Raw genomic sequence first — 14,502 nt, forward strand, 5'->3', positions numbered from 1 at the left:
GGGACTGCTAATGGGTACAGGGCTTCTTTTTGGGATGGTGAAAATGTTCTAAAATTGTGATGGTTGTATAATTCTGTGAATTATACTAAAAGCTACAAACTATGAGAAATAAAATGTCAATTATTATAACCTCAAAAATATGAAATACTTGGAGATAAATCTGAAAAAAGGATATGCAAGATCTGTACACTGAAAACTGCAAAACATTGCTGAAAAAATTTTAAAAGACCTGAATAAATCAAGATATATCCTATGTTCACAGATCAGAAAATAGTGTTGCTAAGATGTTAATTCTCTCCATATTGATCAGTATATTCAATGCAATTTCATCCAAACCGTAGGCATTTTTCACACATATTGAGAAGCTAATTCTAAAATTCATTTGGAAATGCACAAACAACTTTGAAAAAAACAAAGTTGGAAGACTCAGATTCACATTGCCTCATTTCAAGAGTTACTGTAAAACGACAATTTGTGATGTGTTTTGAGTTAATTTTGTTATATCATACAAGACACCAAAGTTGGTTTTTTTCTAGCACTCTCCTTTCTCCATCCAACTGCCTCTGTAGCATTGCTGAAAATTTGTTCTCCATTTAAGCGTGGATCCAGTTCTGTACTTTCTATTATGTTGTATTGATCTATTTGCCTCTTTGCCAGGAGCAAACTGTTCATTACCATTGTTTGGTTCTGTTGTAGAACTCTATTTTGTTCTACTGATCTATGTATATATCCCTTGGCCAATATCATACTCTCCTGATTACTGTAGCTTTATGGTAAATCTTGATATCAGGTAGTGTGTAAGTCCTCCAAATTTTTTTTTCAAAATTGTTTTGACTACTCTAGTTTCTTTGCTTTTCCATGTAAATTTTAGAATCAGCTTATTAATATCCATCACTGGGTTTTTACTAGAATTCCATTAATCTATGGATCAGCTTGAGAAGAAATATCTTAATAATACTGGGCCTTCCCATCCAAAACCACATCTATTTAGGTTTTCCCTGATTTCTATTATCAGTGTTTTGTAGTTTTGAAATACAGATCTCTCACATATGTTGAAAGCTTTATATGTATTTTATGTTTTTAGGTATTACAAGCTAATTCTAAAATGTGGTCCTTGCTGTGGACTGAATTGTGTTCCCCCAAAATTCATATGTTAAAGCCTTAAGCCCAAATGTGATTGCATCTGGAGATAGTTCGTTAGGAGATAATTAAGGTTCAAAGAAGTCATAAGGGTGGGGCCCTAATCTGATAGGACTGTAGCCTTATAAAAGAAAGATATCTCCTTCCCTCCCTTCCTACCCTCTCCCCTTCCCCCAACCCCCTCCCCCTACCACATGAGGATGTGGCAAGAAGGCATCCATCTGCAAGCCAGAGAGCTCTCACTAGGAACCAAATTAGCCTGTGCCTTGATCTTAGATTTCCCAATCCCTAGAACTATGAAAAAATGAATTGTTATTTAAGAAGAAAAAAGCATGCAAATAGCTAATAAACATTGATCCAGTAACTTCTTAAAGTTCAAAAGCGATTTAACTTGGCTCTTTCTTAGCAATAAGTGAAAACTCAATGTCATATTATTACCAAATTAATATCTTGCCATTCGTTGAGTGAATTGTCTGCATCTTTTCCAGCTTCTTCATGTGGCTCACTATCCAAAGCCTCACTTCCAGAGTTCTGTTTTAGGAGGCCCTCAGAGTCGTCCATGGCGTCTTCCTTCTCAGCTCCTATCAGTTCTTCACTTTGTCCAGAAGGAGATTTGGGAGCTTCGTGTAACTCTGCTGGAACTTCATAATTACTAGTTATACTCTGTACTTCGATGAAACTTCCTATACCAAAACAAAAAGGTCCCTTTATTTACAGGTAAAACTTAAAATTATCCTGAGATCATCAAAAGCATTCCCAATGTATAGTGAAAAACATTTTACCCTGAAAAGACTTGGATTTACTAGAAAACACGTAAGGGTAGCATATTACTGTTAAATAAATTTAATAACAAATGCCTGTAACTTCAAAATAAGCCTTTTCCATTAGATAAACACACTGCTTTTAAAATGAGAAAAATATGTGCATATAAACTTTATACAAATATGCTAAGTTAACTAATATTGTTTCAGAGTTCAAAAAGGAGAGGGATCAGAGGATGTAAACAATCATGTAGGTTGTTAAATATGTTGTCATGCTATTTCACTATGAACACAGCAAAGAATAAAGCTGTGACTTAGTGGAAAGAATCCCAAATAAGTACTCAGGAGAAACAGCCCTTCTCTTCCACCTTCCTTTCCTCTTCTCTTCTCTTGTGTCTTCTCCTTAAGGAAAAATGATTCCCTTCTTTTTCTTCAGGTGGAGGAGGCTGGATTTCAAGATGCAAACAGGACAGAGTGGGCTGGAGATCCCAGAATGGGGGCTGGGGCCAAGGAGACATCAATGGGACCAGGAGTTGGATACAAATCAAGAGCGAATAAGTAATAAGTCAATATATTAAGGATAACGGAGTAAGGTTTCTCACTGTTAAAAAGAGAAATTGTAACAAAACTGGAGGCTAAAATGAAATCAGATGTTGGATTGGACTGCAGGTATCACTATGAACTTATAAATTTTTAAATATGAAAATATATATTTATTTGTAGAGAAATACAGATGGGTGTGTGCATGTTTGCATATGTATACATAAATATATTTCCCTGCTCTGCCCTGAAAGGGCCTGAAGCAATGACACCCCAGCAACAGTGAATACACTCAGGATCCAGATCTTGGTTTCTAAACATCATGCTCTATTATAGGGAACTACGGTTCTCTGGTGAATTGGTTGAATCTAGGGACAGGGCAGGGCAGGGTGAGTATAGGACAAATCTGTAATATCTTGATCAGAAAGTTAAAAAAAAACACTCAAAATATGCGGGGGAATTGTCCAAACTCACAGAAGCCAGCCTGAAGGGGACCCCTACTGGCCAAAGCCAGGACAATTCCAACAATAAAGTATGATAGCATCATAAATCACTAAATAAAGTAGAAATTCTTGAGTCCACACTGATATAAAAACACAGTAAGTGAGGAAGAGGGGGAGATCTTCCTTATAAAAGGATGTAAAATGAAAAATACATACAGAACGATGGAACTAGGAAACTGCCATTTGGCAACTATCGTAGTAATCATTTATTTAGGCAAAAGTTATCAATTAATGCTAAAATAAGTGGGCAAAGCTTTTTTCAGGAACAGCGTATTTACATAGCCTCAAAAATTCCTTTCCTTTAGAGGCACCTGAGTAGTTCAGTAGTTGAGCATCTGCCTTCAGCTCAGGTCATGATCCCAGGGTCCTGGGATCAAATCTCACATTGGGCTCCCTGCGAGGAGCCTGCTTCTCCCTCTGCCTATGTCTCTGCCTCTGTCTCTGTGTCACTCATGAAAAATAAATAAAACCTTTTTTAAAAATTCCTTTCCATAAAATACTAATTACAAAGAGGAAACAGTAACTTTAGAATGGAGAAGCTCAGCAGATACCAGGAAAAAAGTTAGCTTGTGTGTGTATACAGTCAATTCTTGTAATTCACAGCAGTATGTTCTATATAGTCACTGTAAACAATGAATCCATGAATATGTCACTGTTCATAAATATATTTATAATCACAAATCCTAAATCTTGGTAAACTCTATAATTTCTTTATCCTACAAAAGAGAAAATGAGGTTTTGAAGTGTAGAAACTTGCCTGAGGCTGACCCACTAACAGGTGCCAGAATTGGGATTCAAACCCCATCCAACTAGCTCACGCCAGAGCTCCTCGGTCTGCACTGCACTGCTCTCTCCCATGTTTACCTTCTGGTCACCTCTGTGAGACAGCTGAAACACTGACACCTTGTGCAACTGCAGCTGGGAGTGGTATGGCAATTCAAATTTCTAGACACTTTACTCAGGTCCATGAATGACCACAAAGATACTACTGCTGCATATTGATTCTGGGGTTACAAATTAATTTTAATAAGTAGCCAATTTTGCAAATAAGAAATCTGTGAATGAGGACCGACCATATAGAAGTCTATACAGATATAAATATATAGTAAGCATGTATATGTATATAAATATATATATATAAAAAGACAGGGATAGAATAAAGCAAACATGGTAAAGTGCTAGCCATTCAGGTACTGGATGAAGGAACCAGAAAGTTTTGTAACATTCTTTTAAATGTATTAAGTTTAATTATTTCAGAGGCACCCGGCTGACTCGGTTAAGTATCTGTCTTTGGCTCAGGTCATGATCCTGGGGTCATGAGACTTAGCCCCACATCAGGGTTTTTCCCTCTCCCTTTGCTCCTCCCCCTGCTTGTACTCTCTTTCTCATATAAATAAATAAAATCTTTAAAGGAAAATTTTGTAATTATTTAAAAACATAAAAAGACTCACTTTTACCTTTTCCAACTAGGCTACTCCCTCCTTTAAAAAAAAAAAAAAAAAGAATCAGCTGTGTGTCCTTGGGAAAGTCGTTTCACCTTTCTGAGCTCCTAGTTCATTATCTGAACAAAGTGGTAACTAGTAGTAACAGACTAAACCACAGAATCTCTCTGTGGCTCCTGTAGAAGTGAAACCTACAGTTCAGTATCTCTGAAGCGCAAATGCACTTACCATCAGATTCACTTTCTTCAGAGTCCATTTCCATTGGCTCCATGGACTTAGGAACTGAAATTAAGTCCTGGTCTGCAGATTCCACTGTCTCATGTTCTTGGATGGTGTTCAGGCAATTCTCAGGCTCTTTACCATTAAAGGACACTGCATCTTCTAAGTCACTCATCGCCTCCAAAGGGACACTTTGTGTATTACTCGTTTCTTGCAAATGGAGAGTGCCAATTATTTCAGAATCACAATTTTTTTCACATTCTGTTTCATCATCACTTGAAAGAACAGAGGAATCATATTTGCCGCCCGATGGACAAAGCTCTTGTAGTTCAGGCTCTTTGGTGTATGTTTCATTCCTTGACACAGAACTTGAACTCATCGCAGGAGTTGGTTTCAGTTCTCTCCCACTCTGAAGTCCAGGTGCATCACTGGGCATCACCATTGTGCTTTCTGAAAGAACTGGGTCTTTTCTACCCTTAACAATAGACTCATCGCTTTTCTGAAAGGCCTCACTCACCAAATGCATAAGTGACATTTCTTCTTTTAGAACACTTCCTGGACAGAAGACAGGATGTGACAAATGAGCTGGGTCTGCCAGCCTCTTGCCAGTGTCAGAGCTGGTTTCATGTGCAGAGTTCATAAGGGGTAGATGGGGTCCTGTTGGCAAGAGCGTTCCCTCTCCATCTCCCTCTTTAAGATCTTCAACAGTTTCTTCACAGCAACTGTTCTCAAGCAACTTTTTCACTCCTGACCCTCCTGTCTGCACATCATTTCCGGCATGTGCTTCCATGTCTTCATCATCGTCAAGAACTTTCTGAATAGCTAATACAGTAAGTGGTGACACAGGTGCATTCTTCGCATCAGATCGCTTTTGCTTCTCACTCTCCCACTCCTCTTCCGAGTCGCTTCCCAGCATAGCAGCCTGCATTGCCAGGGAAGTTCTTGGAGAAGGAGGGGTAGCAGCAGGTTCTTTCTCCGGCTTCAATTCCTCACATGAAGATGACTTTATGTCATAAGACCTGTTGTGCATTTCACTGGAAGAAGGCAGAGGCTTTGAATCCTCTGCAACTTTCTTAGATTGAATACCTTAAGAAAAATTAAAACTTTTCATTATGTAGTTTTACAGTGAGATAATATACTCCTAGTAAGATCAATAAAAGAATACTGGTTCTCATAAATGAGGTTATAAATTTTCATTTAAATAGCACTAAAAGAGGGACGCCTGGGTGGCTCAGTAGTTGAGCATCTGTCTTCAGCTCAGGGCATGATCCCAGGGTTCTATGATCGAGTTCCGCATTGGACACCCTGCGGGGAACCTGCTTTTCCCTCTGCCTATGTCTCTGCCTCTCTCTCTGCATGAATAAATTAAAAATAAATAAATAGCAATAAGAGATAGGGTAATTGGGTGACAGGCATTAAGGAGGGCACGTGATGTGATGACCACTGGGTATTATACTATACGGTGGCAAACTGAATTTACATTAAATTAAATTAAATTAAATTAAATTAAATTAAAAAACAGCACTAATAGTTAATTTGTTTTTTAATTTTAAAGTGGTTTGTACAGGGCCACTGAGTAATGTACAGAATTGTTAAATCATGATACTGTACACCTGAAACTAATATAACACTATATGTGAATTATAGTGGGAGTAAATAAATAAATAAATTTTAAATACATAATAAAAAGAGTAGGTTTGTACAACAGTAGGTAATCCATTAAGGGCTACATATATTTATTATTACACAAGTATGGTGGTAGTTCCTAGAATTCAGAGACACAACTTATTTTTGGTTTTTAACCATCAGGTAAATGATGCTACCCAATACCTCTTATCAAGATGTAATGCGACGTGTCTTCAGAGACCACTCTCCTTGACTCTACCTCCTTCAAAAAGCCCCCTTCGTCTTCATATTGCCTTTGGATTTGTCCTGACTGTTGCTGATTCATTTCCTTTTGGACATTTTCTATGTGTTGATTTAGATAGTTTTTTTTAAGCAAGCCTTTGAGCTGATACTGTGAAAAGTCATTAGACTCCTAAAATAAAAATAAATAAAATTATTTTTTTGTATTAAAAACAGATATTATTCCATTTCCTTTCTTTTCCCCACCAGGAGACAAAGAGTAATTGATTTTTTCCACTGATGACATTTTCATATTTTTTTAAAAGATTTTATTTATTCATTTATTCATGAGAGACACAGAGAAAGAGAGAGGCAGAGACATAGGCAGAGGGAGAAGCAGGTTCCATGCAGGAAGCCCAATGTGGGACTCGATCCCAGGACTTCAGGATCACGCCCTGAGCCGAAGGCAGACGCTTAACCACTGAGCCACCCAGGCGTCTCATACATTTTCCTATTTTAAAAGTAAAATCTGAATACTAGGAAAAAACTATAACTACCTTATTAAAAAATAATCTTTAAAACAAAAAGATTCAGGCAAAAGAAAAGAAATCATGGATACTGTTAATGATTTAATCATTTACTCAAAAAGTATTTATTGAGCACATAATGCATGCCAAGAACCATGACATTTTGATTACGGCTTAATAAATAGACAACCTTCTGGAATGCAGCTAAATATGCAAGTAAACTGGGGCCCCTGGGTGGCTCAGTCAGTTGAGCATCTAATTTTTGGTTTGGGCTCAGGTCATGATCTCATGAGCTGTGACATTTAGACAGGCTCTGCGCTTAGGGTTGGGGGGGAGTCTGTTTGAGGATTCTCTCCCTCTGCCCCCCTCTACTCATGCCCTTTTGTGTAGGTTCTATCTCTAATAAATAATTTATGATAATATATAACATTATAAAGCATTTTCTGGAAGGCATTTTCTAGGAGGTTTTATACGTATAATCCCATTTTATTTTCAGCCACCCCATGAGACCTGTGTCATTATCTCATCTACAAATGAAAAAGCGGAGACAAAACAAGTAGCCTCCCTAGAGTCATAAGGATACTAAGGGGTAGATGTGAGATCAAAAACAGGTTGTCAACCCTACACTGCTTCTATTGCTATTATGTTAATACTTACTATTACTACTATTCTCAATATTGCATTTGCCAATGTACAGATACAAAGGTCCAACCTAGATGACTCAGACCCTCCTTTCCTATCAGAATTACAGATGCCATGGACTGCTGAGCAACACTACCCTCTACCCTACCATCTACTGATCCAGGCTCTGGATAACAAAATAACAATAGAACAAAAGGGAACAAATCATTAGGGACCATCTCCCTTCTTCCCATGCCTTACCACTGTTGTTTATATAACCCAAATTCTATTTTCTCAAAGGCCAGCCAGAGATCCTTTCACACTCAAGAAATAAAATGCTGATAAACAGACTAAGCCCGGATTTTTCTCCTAGAAATGAAAATAAATTTACTTCTGTCCTTTCCATATCATTTCTCCACACCTTAGTATTTTCCTGTGTTCACACTATTCATGGAAAAACAAAGGACTGATAGGGAAAGAAATAGGACCTGTCTGCCTTTTTCATAGTTTTGGTATCAATTTAAGAGGTGTTCAAAAAGTTATGGAAAATAAACCACTACATCCATTCATTAGGAACTATGCTGCTGCCAAATGTATATTCTATCCTACAGTGAGTTAAAGAATGATGTGAGAAATAATAGGTGGTAGCAGCAGAAAGGAAAACAAAACTCATTCACCCACTAAAAGCAGTAGTAACTAATGGTGTAGCATGAGCAGAAGATAAGCTTGACCCCAACTCCACACACCACCTGCTCCAGGTTTCTGTGGCTGTAGAGCCATCAGCAGATGTTCTAAGTTGAAGAATTTACCAATGAATTCCCTATTATCATTGTCTAGAAAGAGGAAGAAGGAAGATGAAGGTCCAATTGCATTTCTAGGCCTGCAGCCAAAAAAGAGACACCTGGAATTTCAAGTTAGAACATACTTTTCCATTGTCATTCAGTTCTATATTACTATTAGTATTCTAGGGTTAAAATAACTTATGAACTAACCTAAGAATTGAACCACCAAGCATACGCTGAGCACTTAATATGTGATAGATACTGACCTGGGTGCTGAAAATATAGAAGTGAGAAAAACAGGCACATTTGGATGCTAAAAACTATAAAGAGACATTACAGGGTGTTATGAGAACACAGAGCAGGAGAAAGACCTGCTGCTTTTATTTTTTTTATAGACTTATTTATTTTAGAGAGAGCACGCACAAGCAAGGGGAGAGTGAGAGACAAAGAATCTCAGGAAGACCCATGCTAAGTGTGGACCCGAATGCAGGGCTCAATCCCCCTGACCCTGAGATCATAACTAGAGCTGAAATCAAGAGTCAGAAGCTTAACCAGCTGAGTCACCCAGGTGTCCGTGGTCTTAAGTAGAGAGTCAAAAGAATTCTTTGAAGAAATATGTATAAGTCCAAACTTACAAATTATATAATGGATCAAATATATATTACAAATATTTTTGTGGATCTCTGAGACACAAATGCTGTTTACTGAACATAGATGTTATATAAGTAATGCTTATCAATTTGCTTTTCCTAATCAAAAATTTTGCTGAAGTTCTTAATTCTAAGCATTGTATGTTGTTGTGTATTTCACCTCTGGCATTGCTTCAAATAAGGTTCTTCTTCGCTTGGTAAATTCTTTCATATCAGTCAAGATTTCATGCTTTATTTCAAGAGGCAGGCTGCTAAAGTCTTCAGACTCAATATCTATGGCATGAGGATTATGAAAGAACTCTTCCTGTAAAGAGTAAAATATAACTATGAAATTTACATTTCATTCACTTAATTCTATTTATCCTGATATTTATTGCACCTACTGTAGACATAGTTCTACGAAATCTACAACAGACTAAACACAGTTGTACATAACCTGCAACAAGTATCAGAGAATAGGTAGATTAGGGAATATATCCATTCACTCACTCAATTCACTAAGAAGAAAAAAATACTTACCAGACACTCCTAAAGTGCCAGGCACTGTTCTAGGTGCTAGGGTACCGGGCAGATCATGCCAGATAAGGTCCCTACTCTTAGGCATGGAGAAAGACATATAATAACCAAACAAATAAATGAATGAACAAGAAAATAAAGCAGGTTAATCTGATACGAGAGTACATTAGGAGAAGAGGAAGAGAGACAACATTTGTTAAAGACCTCATTAAAAAATGACATGTAAGCAGGGACTTGAAAGACACCAACGAGACTGATCAATGACATCCCAGGCCGCAGGAACAGCATGTACAAGAGCAGTAAGGCAGGGATTCAAAAGGCAGGCCTTTTGGATTTGAACAATATCTGTAACTCCCTTAATTAGATTAACTTTGTTTTGTTCTTAACCTATAATCAAAAATGAAATGATAAGTGAGAAATTCAGACATCAAAAAGTAAAAAACTTTTCTAAATTTTAAATAATTACCAAAAATAATTTAAAACTCTTCATTCATAAAGAAAATAAAATAATACAATTTGCTGTCCTATATGTAGGTATGTTGTATAGGTGTACGTGCAAGTCAGCCGGCACTTAGGCCAGTCAAGCTAAGAACACCCCGTGCTTTCCCCCACACTGAGGGAGCACCTTTCTGTTCCCATCAGCCCTCCGAGGTAGGCATCATTAGTATTTTTGTTTTACTAAAAAAAAAAAAAAGAAAAGAAGAAAAGGGAAATAAAGCCTTGGAGAAGTTAAATTGTCTAAGAACACATAGCTAGGCACATGATAGTCCATACCTAAATGCACGTCTTTCTAATCACAGTGTTCATGGTCTTCACCATGACTGCTGTCATTTGCTGTATTAATAATGCAGAAGTTGAGGCTTGTACCTCAAAAGTCTTATTACAGTACATTAATTTGTAAAAATGTCATTCATTAAAATATGTGAGGTGATGGTTTTAAAACATGACCACAGATTCTCTGACACTCTTTCATCTAATTATTCTCCCCTTAAATAGGGGCTGGCCTCGCTGACCAACTTCTCCCACACAGAATGCACACAGGAGGGAGGCTGCACTACAGCCGAAGCTGGCTAGGAAAGGCCACAGCACTCTGCCAGCCACTTGTTCTTGGGATGCTTGCCTTTGGAACAAAGTGCCATGCTGTGAACGAGCCCAGGCCACACGGAGAAGCCATAGGCAGGTGTTTGGATGGGCAGCCAGCATCAACTGCCAGACATGTGAGTAAGGAAGCCCTGGAGGGGACTTCAGCCCCAGCTACGGACTGCCTGCATTTACACGGGAGACGTGCAGAGAGGACTGCCTTGCTGAGCTAAGCAGCACCCAGAATGGCAAGAGGAGGGTGACAAACAACTGTTTTCATGCCACCAAGTTACATAGCAACGGATACCTAGAAAACAGGCACAGACATACATTCACATATATATGCACGCATGTATACCTAACATGTACACACACCCAAATACACACAGATGCTCAACCGTAAGGAGTGGGGTGGGAGAATGGGCTGATACATACCAAGATGTTACCTGAAGTCATTTATGGGTGGTACGTTTCCTCTATTTTTACACAAGTAGGTATTACTATTTATACTTATTGTTTGTTTAGTTGTTGGTTGTAAAAGAAAGATGGCTTATTTTGGATATCCACGTACGCATAATGGCAAATGCCATATAAATAGGCAAAACGCATATGGGTGCCTGTGTATTTGTACAAACACATGCACATACACATACACATATACACACACACAATAAAGAAGGCATCTATTTTTTTTACCAGGAACTTCCATAAATTCATACTACCTCATTATTCATTTTCGTGTCATTCACTTCAAATAACAGAATATATTCTGAATTCAAAAATTACATTAAGTACCTGTAATGCTTGTTTTTGACTCATTCTTTCTTGCCATTCTCTTTCATCTTCTTCTTCTGAACTGAAAGTCAAGCATACATTTATAGTATCTATGATTTAATGATAACTTATAAAAATATTTCCTGAGCAAGGGGCCACTAGTTGTAGGAGCTACAATGGTACCTAAAATGGCACGATACGTGCTGTCATTGTTCCCACAGCCAGTCAGGAGGGGACACATGCCAGAGAGTGAAGAACCACCCCCCCACCCCCCCCACCCCCCGCGAATGGGACAAGGCCTAACCCTGAGGCAGCTCATCCAGGCGCCTCCCATGAATTCAAGTAACAAAAACATTCTGTTTTTCCGAGATAAAAAAAGAGAAGACTACCTCCCCTCGCCCTGACTGGGAAAGTCCCTGAACATGGTCGTGCTGACCTTCAAAGAAATCAATCATGTCATAACCCGAATGCTATGCTACTCCCACGTTTTTTTGCCTTTAAAAGATGCCTGTAATTGCTAATCGGGGCTCTGCCACCTCGGAGAGCCCGTTTGCGCAAACGTCCAATAAACCCTCTTGCTTGTTGCATCTGCCTGTCTGGGGTCTGAGTCTCTGGGGCGTCCACCGGGACGCGTTGGCACCCGTGAGCCAGGGTCCAACAAGAGCAACCACAATACGATCTAACGATGTCCATCACAAGGGAGGAGCAGGTTGCTAAAGTTGCAATAAGGGGAATTATCTCACTCCAATGTGGATTGGCGGTGGGGGGGGGGGGGAGTCCTAAAGTTTTCTGGAATCTCTGGCAATTGCACTGCTTGGACTTAGCCACAAATAAGAGAGGTACAGTTGTAGAGTCTGGGGAACATTCATGGAGACAAGTGTTCCATGCAGCAACACTACATCCTATAAACATCTGGAAACAAGGGAAAGAAAGCCTGCCTGGAGATGACAGAGAGGACCTGGTGAGGTTGGAGAAGCATGTGATTAAGAGGATGAAGTTTTATCCAAAGAAATGAGAAGCTGGGAAGCGTTTCAAGCTCTGAAATGAAATTATCAGGTTTGGGTTTTAAGAGCTTCTATACCACAAAGCAGAGATTGAACTTGGTGGGTAGGGGTTCCAGCAAAAAGGGAAGATCAAAGACAGAGAAAGAAGTGAGGAGGAGCATACTTCTTGAGCAGCCAACAAGAGAATTCTGGTCCATTTGGTTAGTTTCTCACTCTAAGTTAATATATAAACATTCTGATATTCTTTGAGTTTGCTTAATGTGAGCTTGTTCTATACAGCCTGATCATCTATAGAACTCTAGAGAACTCTAGATAAACAGAACTGGCCTGATTCGAAAGCTACCTGGTGTCTCCAGAGCCCCTGAGAAAGGAATGCAGGCAGGTGAGGGCAGAGACACACTTCCTGGCCCCGCTCCTGCACTTCAGCCACAGAAGCCAATGATAGTGAACAGCGACCCAGAGGGGCAGTCCACAGAGGAGCCTGAGAAAGTGGCCAGAGAGGTGCCCAGATAGCAGGACAACACAAATGCCACGTCACATGCAGCTGAAAAGTACAGTAAGCTGACACCTGCGAAGTATCTACTAGATTCAGCAAGGATGTTGTGTGTCATCTTGTAGCGTGGTGGTGACAGAAAGCTGACTCGAGCTGAGAAACAGGCAGAGATGGCAAGTGTAAACAAAGGATAGGAAACATGAAAATCCACACCTTCATAAATTACACAGGAACAGGGCTAACACAGGGTCTGCAGAATGAAGAGACAAACCAGCACAAACTACCAAGCCACAAGGACAAGTTAGTAACTAAAAATCTTAGTCTTTGAAAAACATTCTAAAAGGTGTTGAGAATGCATTTTCAGATGCATTAATTCCTACATGTCTTATCATGTAGATAAAAACATAAATATATAGACAATTACTAGTTTTAAACAGTTAAACATTTACCTATTTTTCTCTTCCTTCTGTAAAGGTGGCAAAACATAGAGGTCATCTTCTCTTCGAACTTGAGTAAGACTGGGGAGTGCTTCGTCTCTGAAAAGCACACACAGACTTAAGCAGAGGTGACAGGAAATAGGATGTTGAATCAGTAAGATGCCCCCACTGAGGGGGGTGAGAGGGGGGAAAACACAGGGCTGTAGCAGGTTCACCCTGCAGCCCTGGCTGCCCCTGGCTGCTGCTGTTAAAGCAAGCATGCCCTCAGGAGAATGGAAAACTCACTGGAGCTCTGGCTCCCGGCACCTCAGCCAGGGCCTCATCTGCAGGCACAGAGATGCATCTAATCAAAGTATAAAGTGCCCACAACCACCACCACAGCTTTCCATTCTCATATCAGAGCTGATCTTCACCGAACAGAGAATTTTCACAACTTCCAATTACTGGGTCCAATGGATAGCCCACTTATTCCTCTGATTTCACTCTCTGTGATCTGCAAGTTAAAATCAGGGAAAGGGAACCACAGGAACCCAACACAAAAACTAAAAGCTCTTAATCTTCAAAAGTATGTAATTTGCTTCTTGCCTTTTGCTTTTTAAGGCAGTTTTGATAGCCTGTCTTTTCAAAAATGTTTTCAAAAGTTTCTCTGTCGTTTTTCTGGAGTCGGTGGCTGCCAAATCCTTTCTATGCCTTCTCTTAGCCTGTGAAAACAAAGGACACAGGACTGTTTCAGGGAGTTAGTATATTAAAAACATTTCTGTGACTTTTCTCCATAGGATTTAGTTTGTCTGAGTTTTCAGATTATGACTGCTTTAGTATTTCCTCCCAACCATCACATCAGTGGGTATGTTCCTGCTACGCAAAAGACAGTCTCCATTTCCCTACGCCAAACCGTCTCCATTTCCCTACGACTAAACGGACTGGCTAGGATATAGTGTTTGGGAAAGTATTACTTTCAGTTTCTTTTAAATAGCCTTTAACATGCCCCAAAAGCCTAAAACTTATTAGTATATAATTAAGCAAATGTCTCTCAAAAGTGATTATTAACATATTCTTTAAAATTGCCAAAACCAATCTGATACTGATTTTATAAAAACACATTACTTGGGGCTCCCGGGTAGCTCAGCCAGTTAAGCTTCCAACTCCTAACTTCGTGACTCCAGTCATG

At 39.2% G+C, this 14,502-nt stretch overlaps 1 protein-coding gene across 9 annotated transcripts in view; it reads right to left on the minus strand.

Annotated features, from left to right (window-relative positions):
- Positions 1-14,502, minus strand: part of ERCC5 (ERCC excision repair 5, endonuclease) — a 32,993-nt gene that overhangs the window by 11,807 nt on the left and 6,684 nt on the right. For 8 of the 9 annotated variants that reach the window (XR_005984048.1, XR_005984049.1, XM_041730953.1 and 5 more), the window contains 7 exons: positions 13,920-14,035; positions 13,347-13,433; positions 11,422-11,482; positions 9,191-9,334; positions 6,436-6,643; positions 4,615-5,691; positions 1,579-1,823 (listed from right to left, as the gene is read on the minus strand). Coding sequence is in view for 7 of the 9 variants with exons in the window: in XM_041730953.1 (XP_041586887.1) it covers positions 1,579-1,823; positions 4,615-5,691; positions 6,436-6,643; positions 9,191-9,334; positions 11,422-11,482; positions 13,347-13,433; positions 13,920-14,035 (1,938 nt within the window). In the remaining 2 variants the exon portion in view is untranslated. Of the gene's footprint in view, positions 1-1,578; positions 1,824-4,614; positions 5,692-6,435; positions 6,644-9,190; positions 9,341-11,421; positions 11,483-13,346; positions 13,434-13,919; positions 14,036-14,502 lie in introns of all 9 variants that reach the window. The other variant, XM_041730952.1, reaches the window with a different exon arrangement.

Source organism: Vulpes lagopus, chromosome 16 (genome assembly GCF_018345385.1).
Source record: "Vulpes lagopus strain Blue_001 chromosome 16, ASM1834538v1, whole genome shotgun sequence".
Lineage (NCBI taxonomy): Eukaryota > Metazoa > Chordata > Mammalia > Carnivora > Canidae > Vulpes > Vulpes lagopus.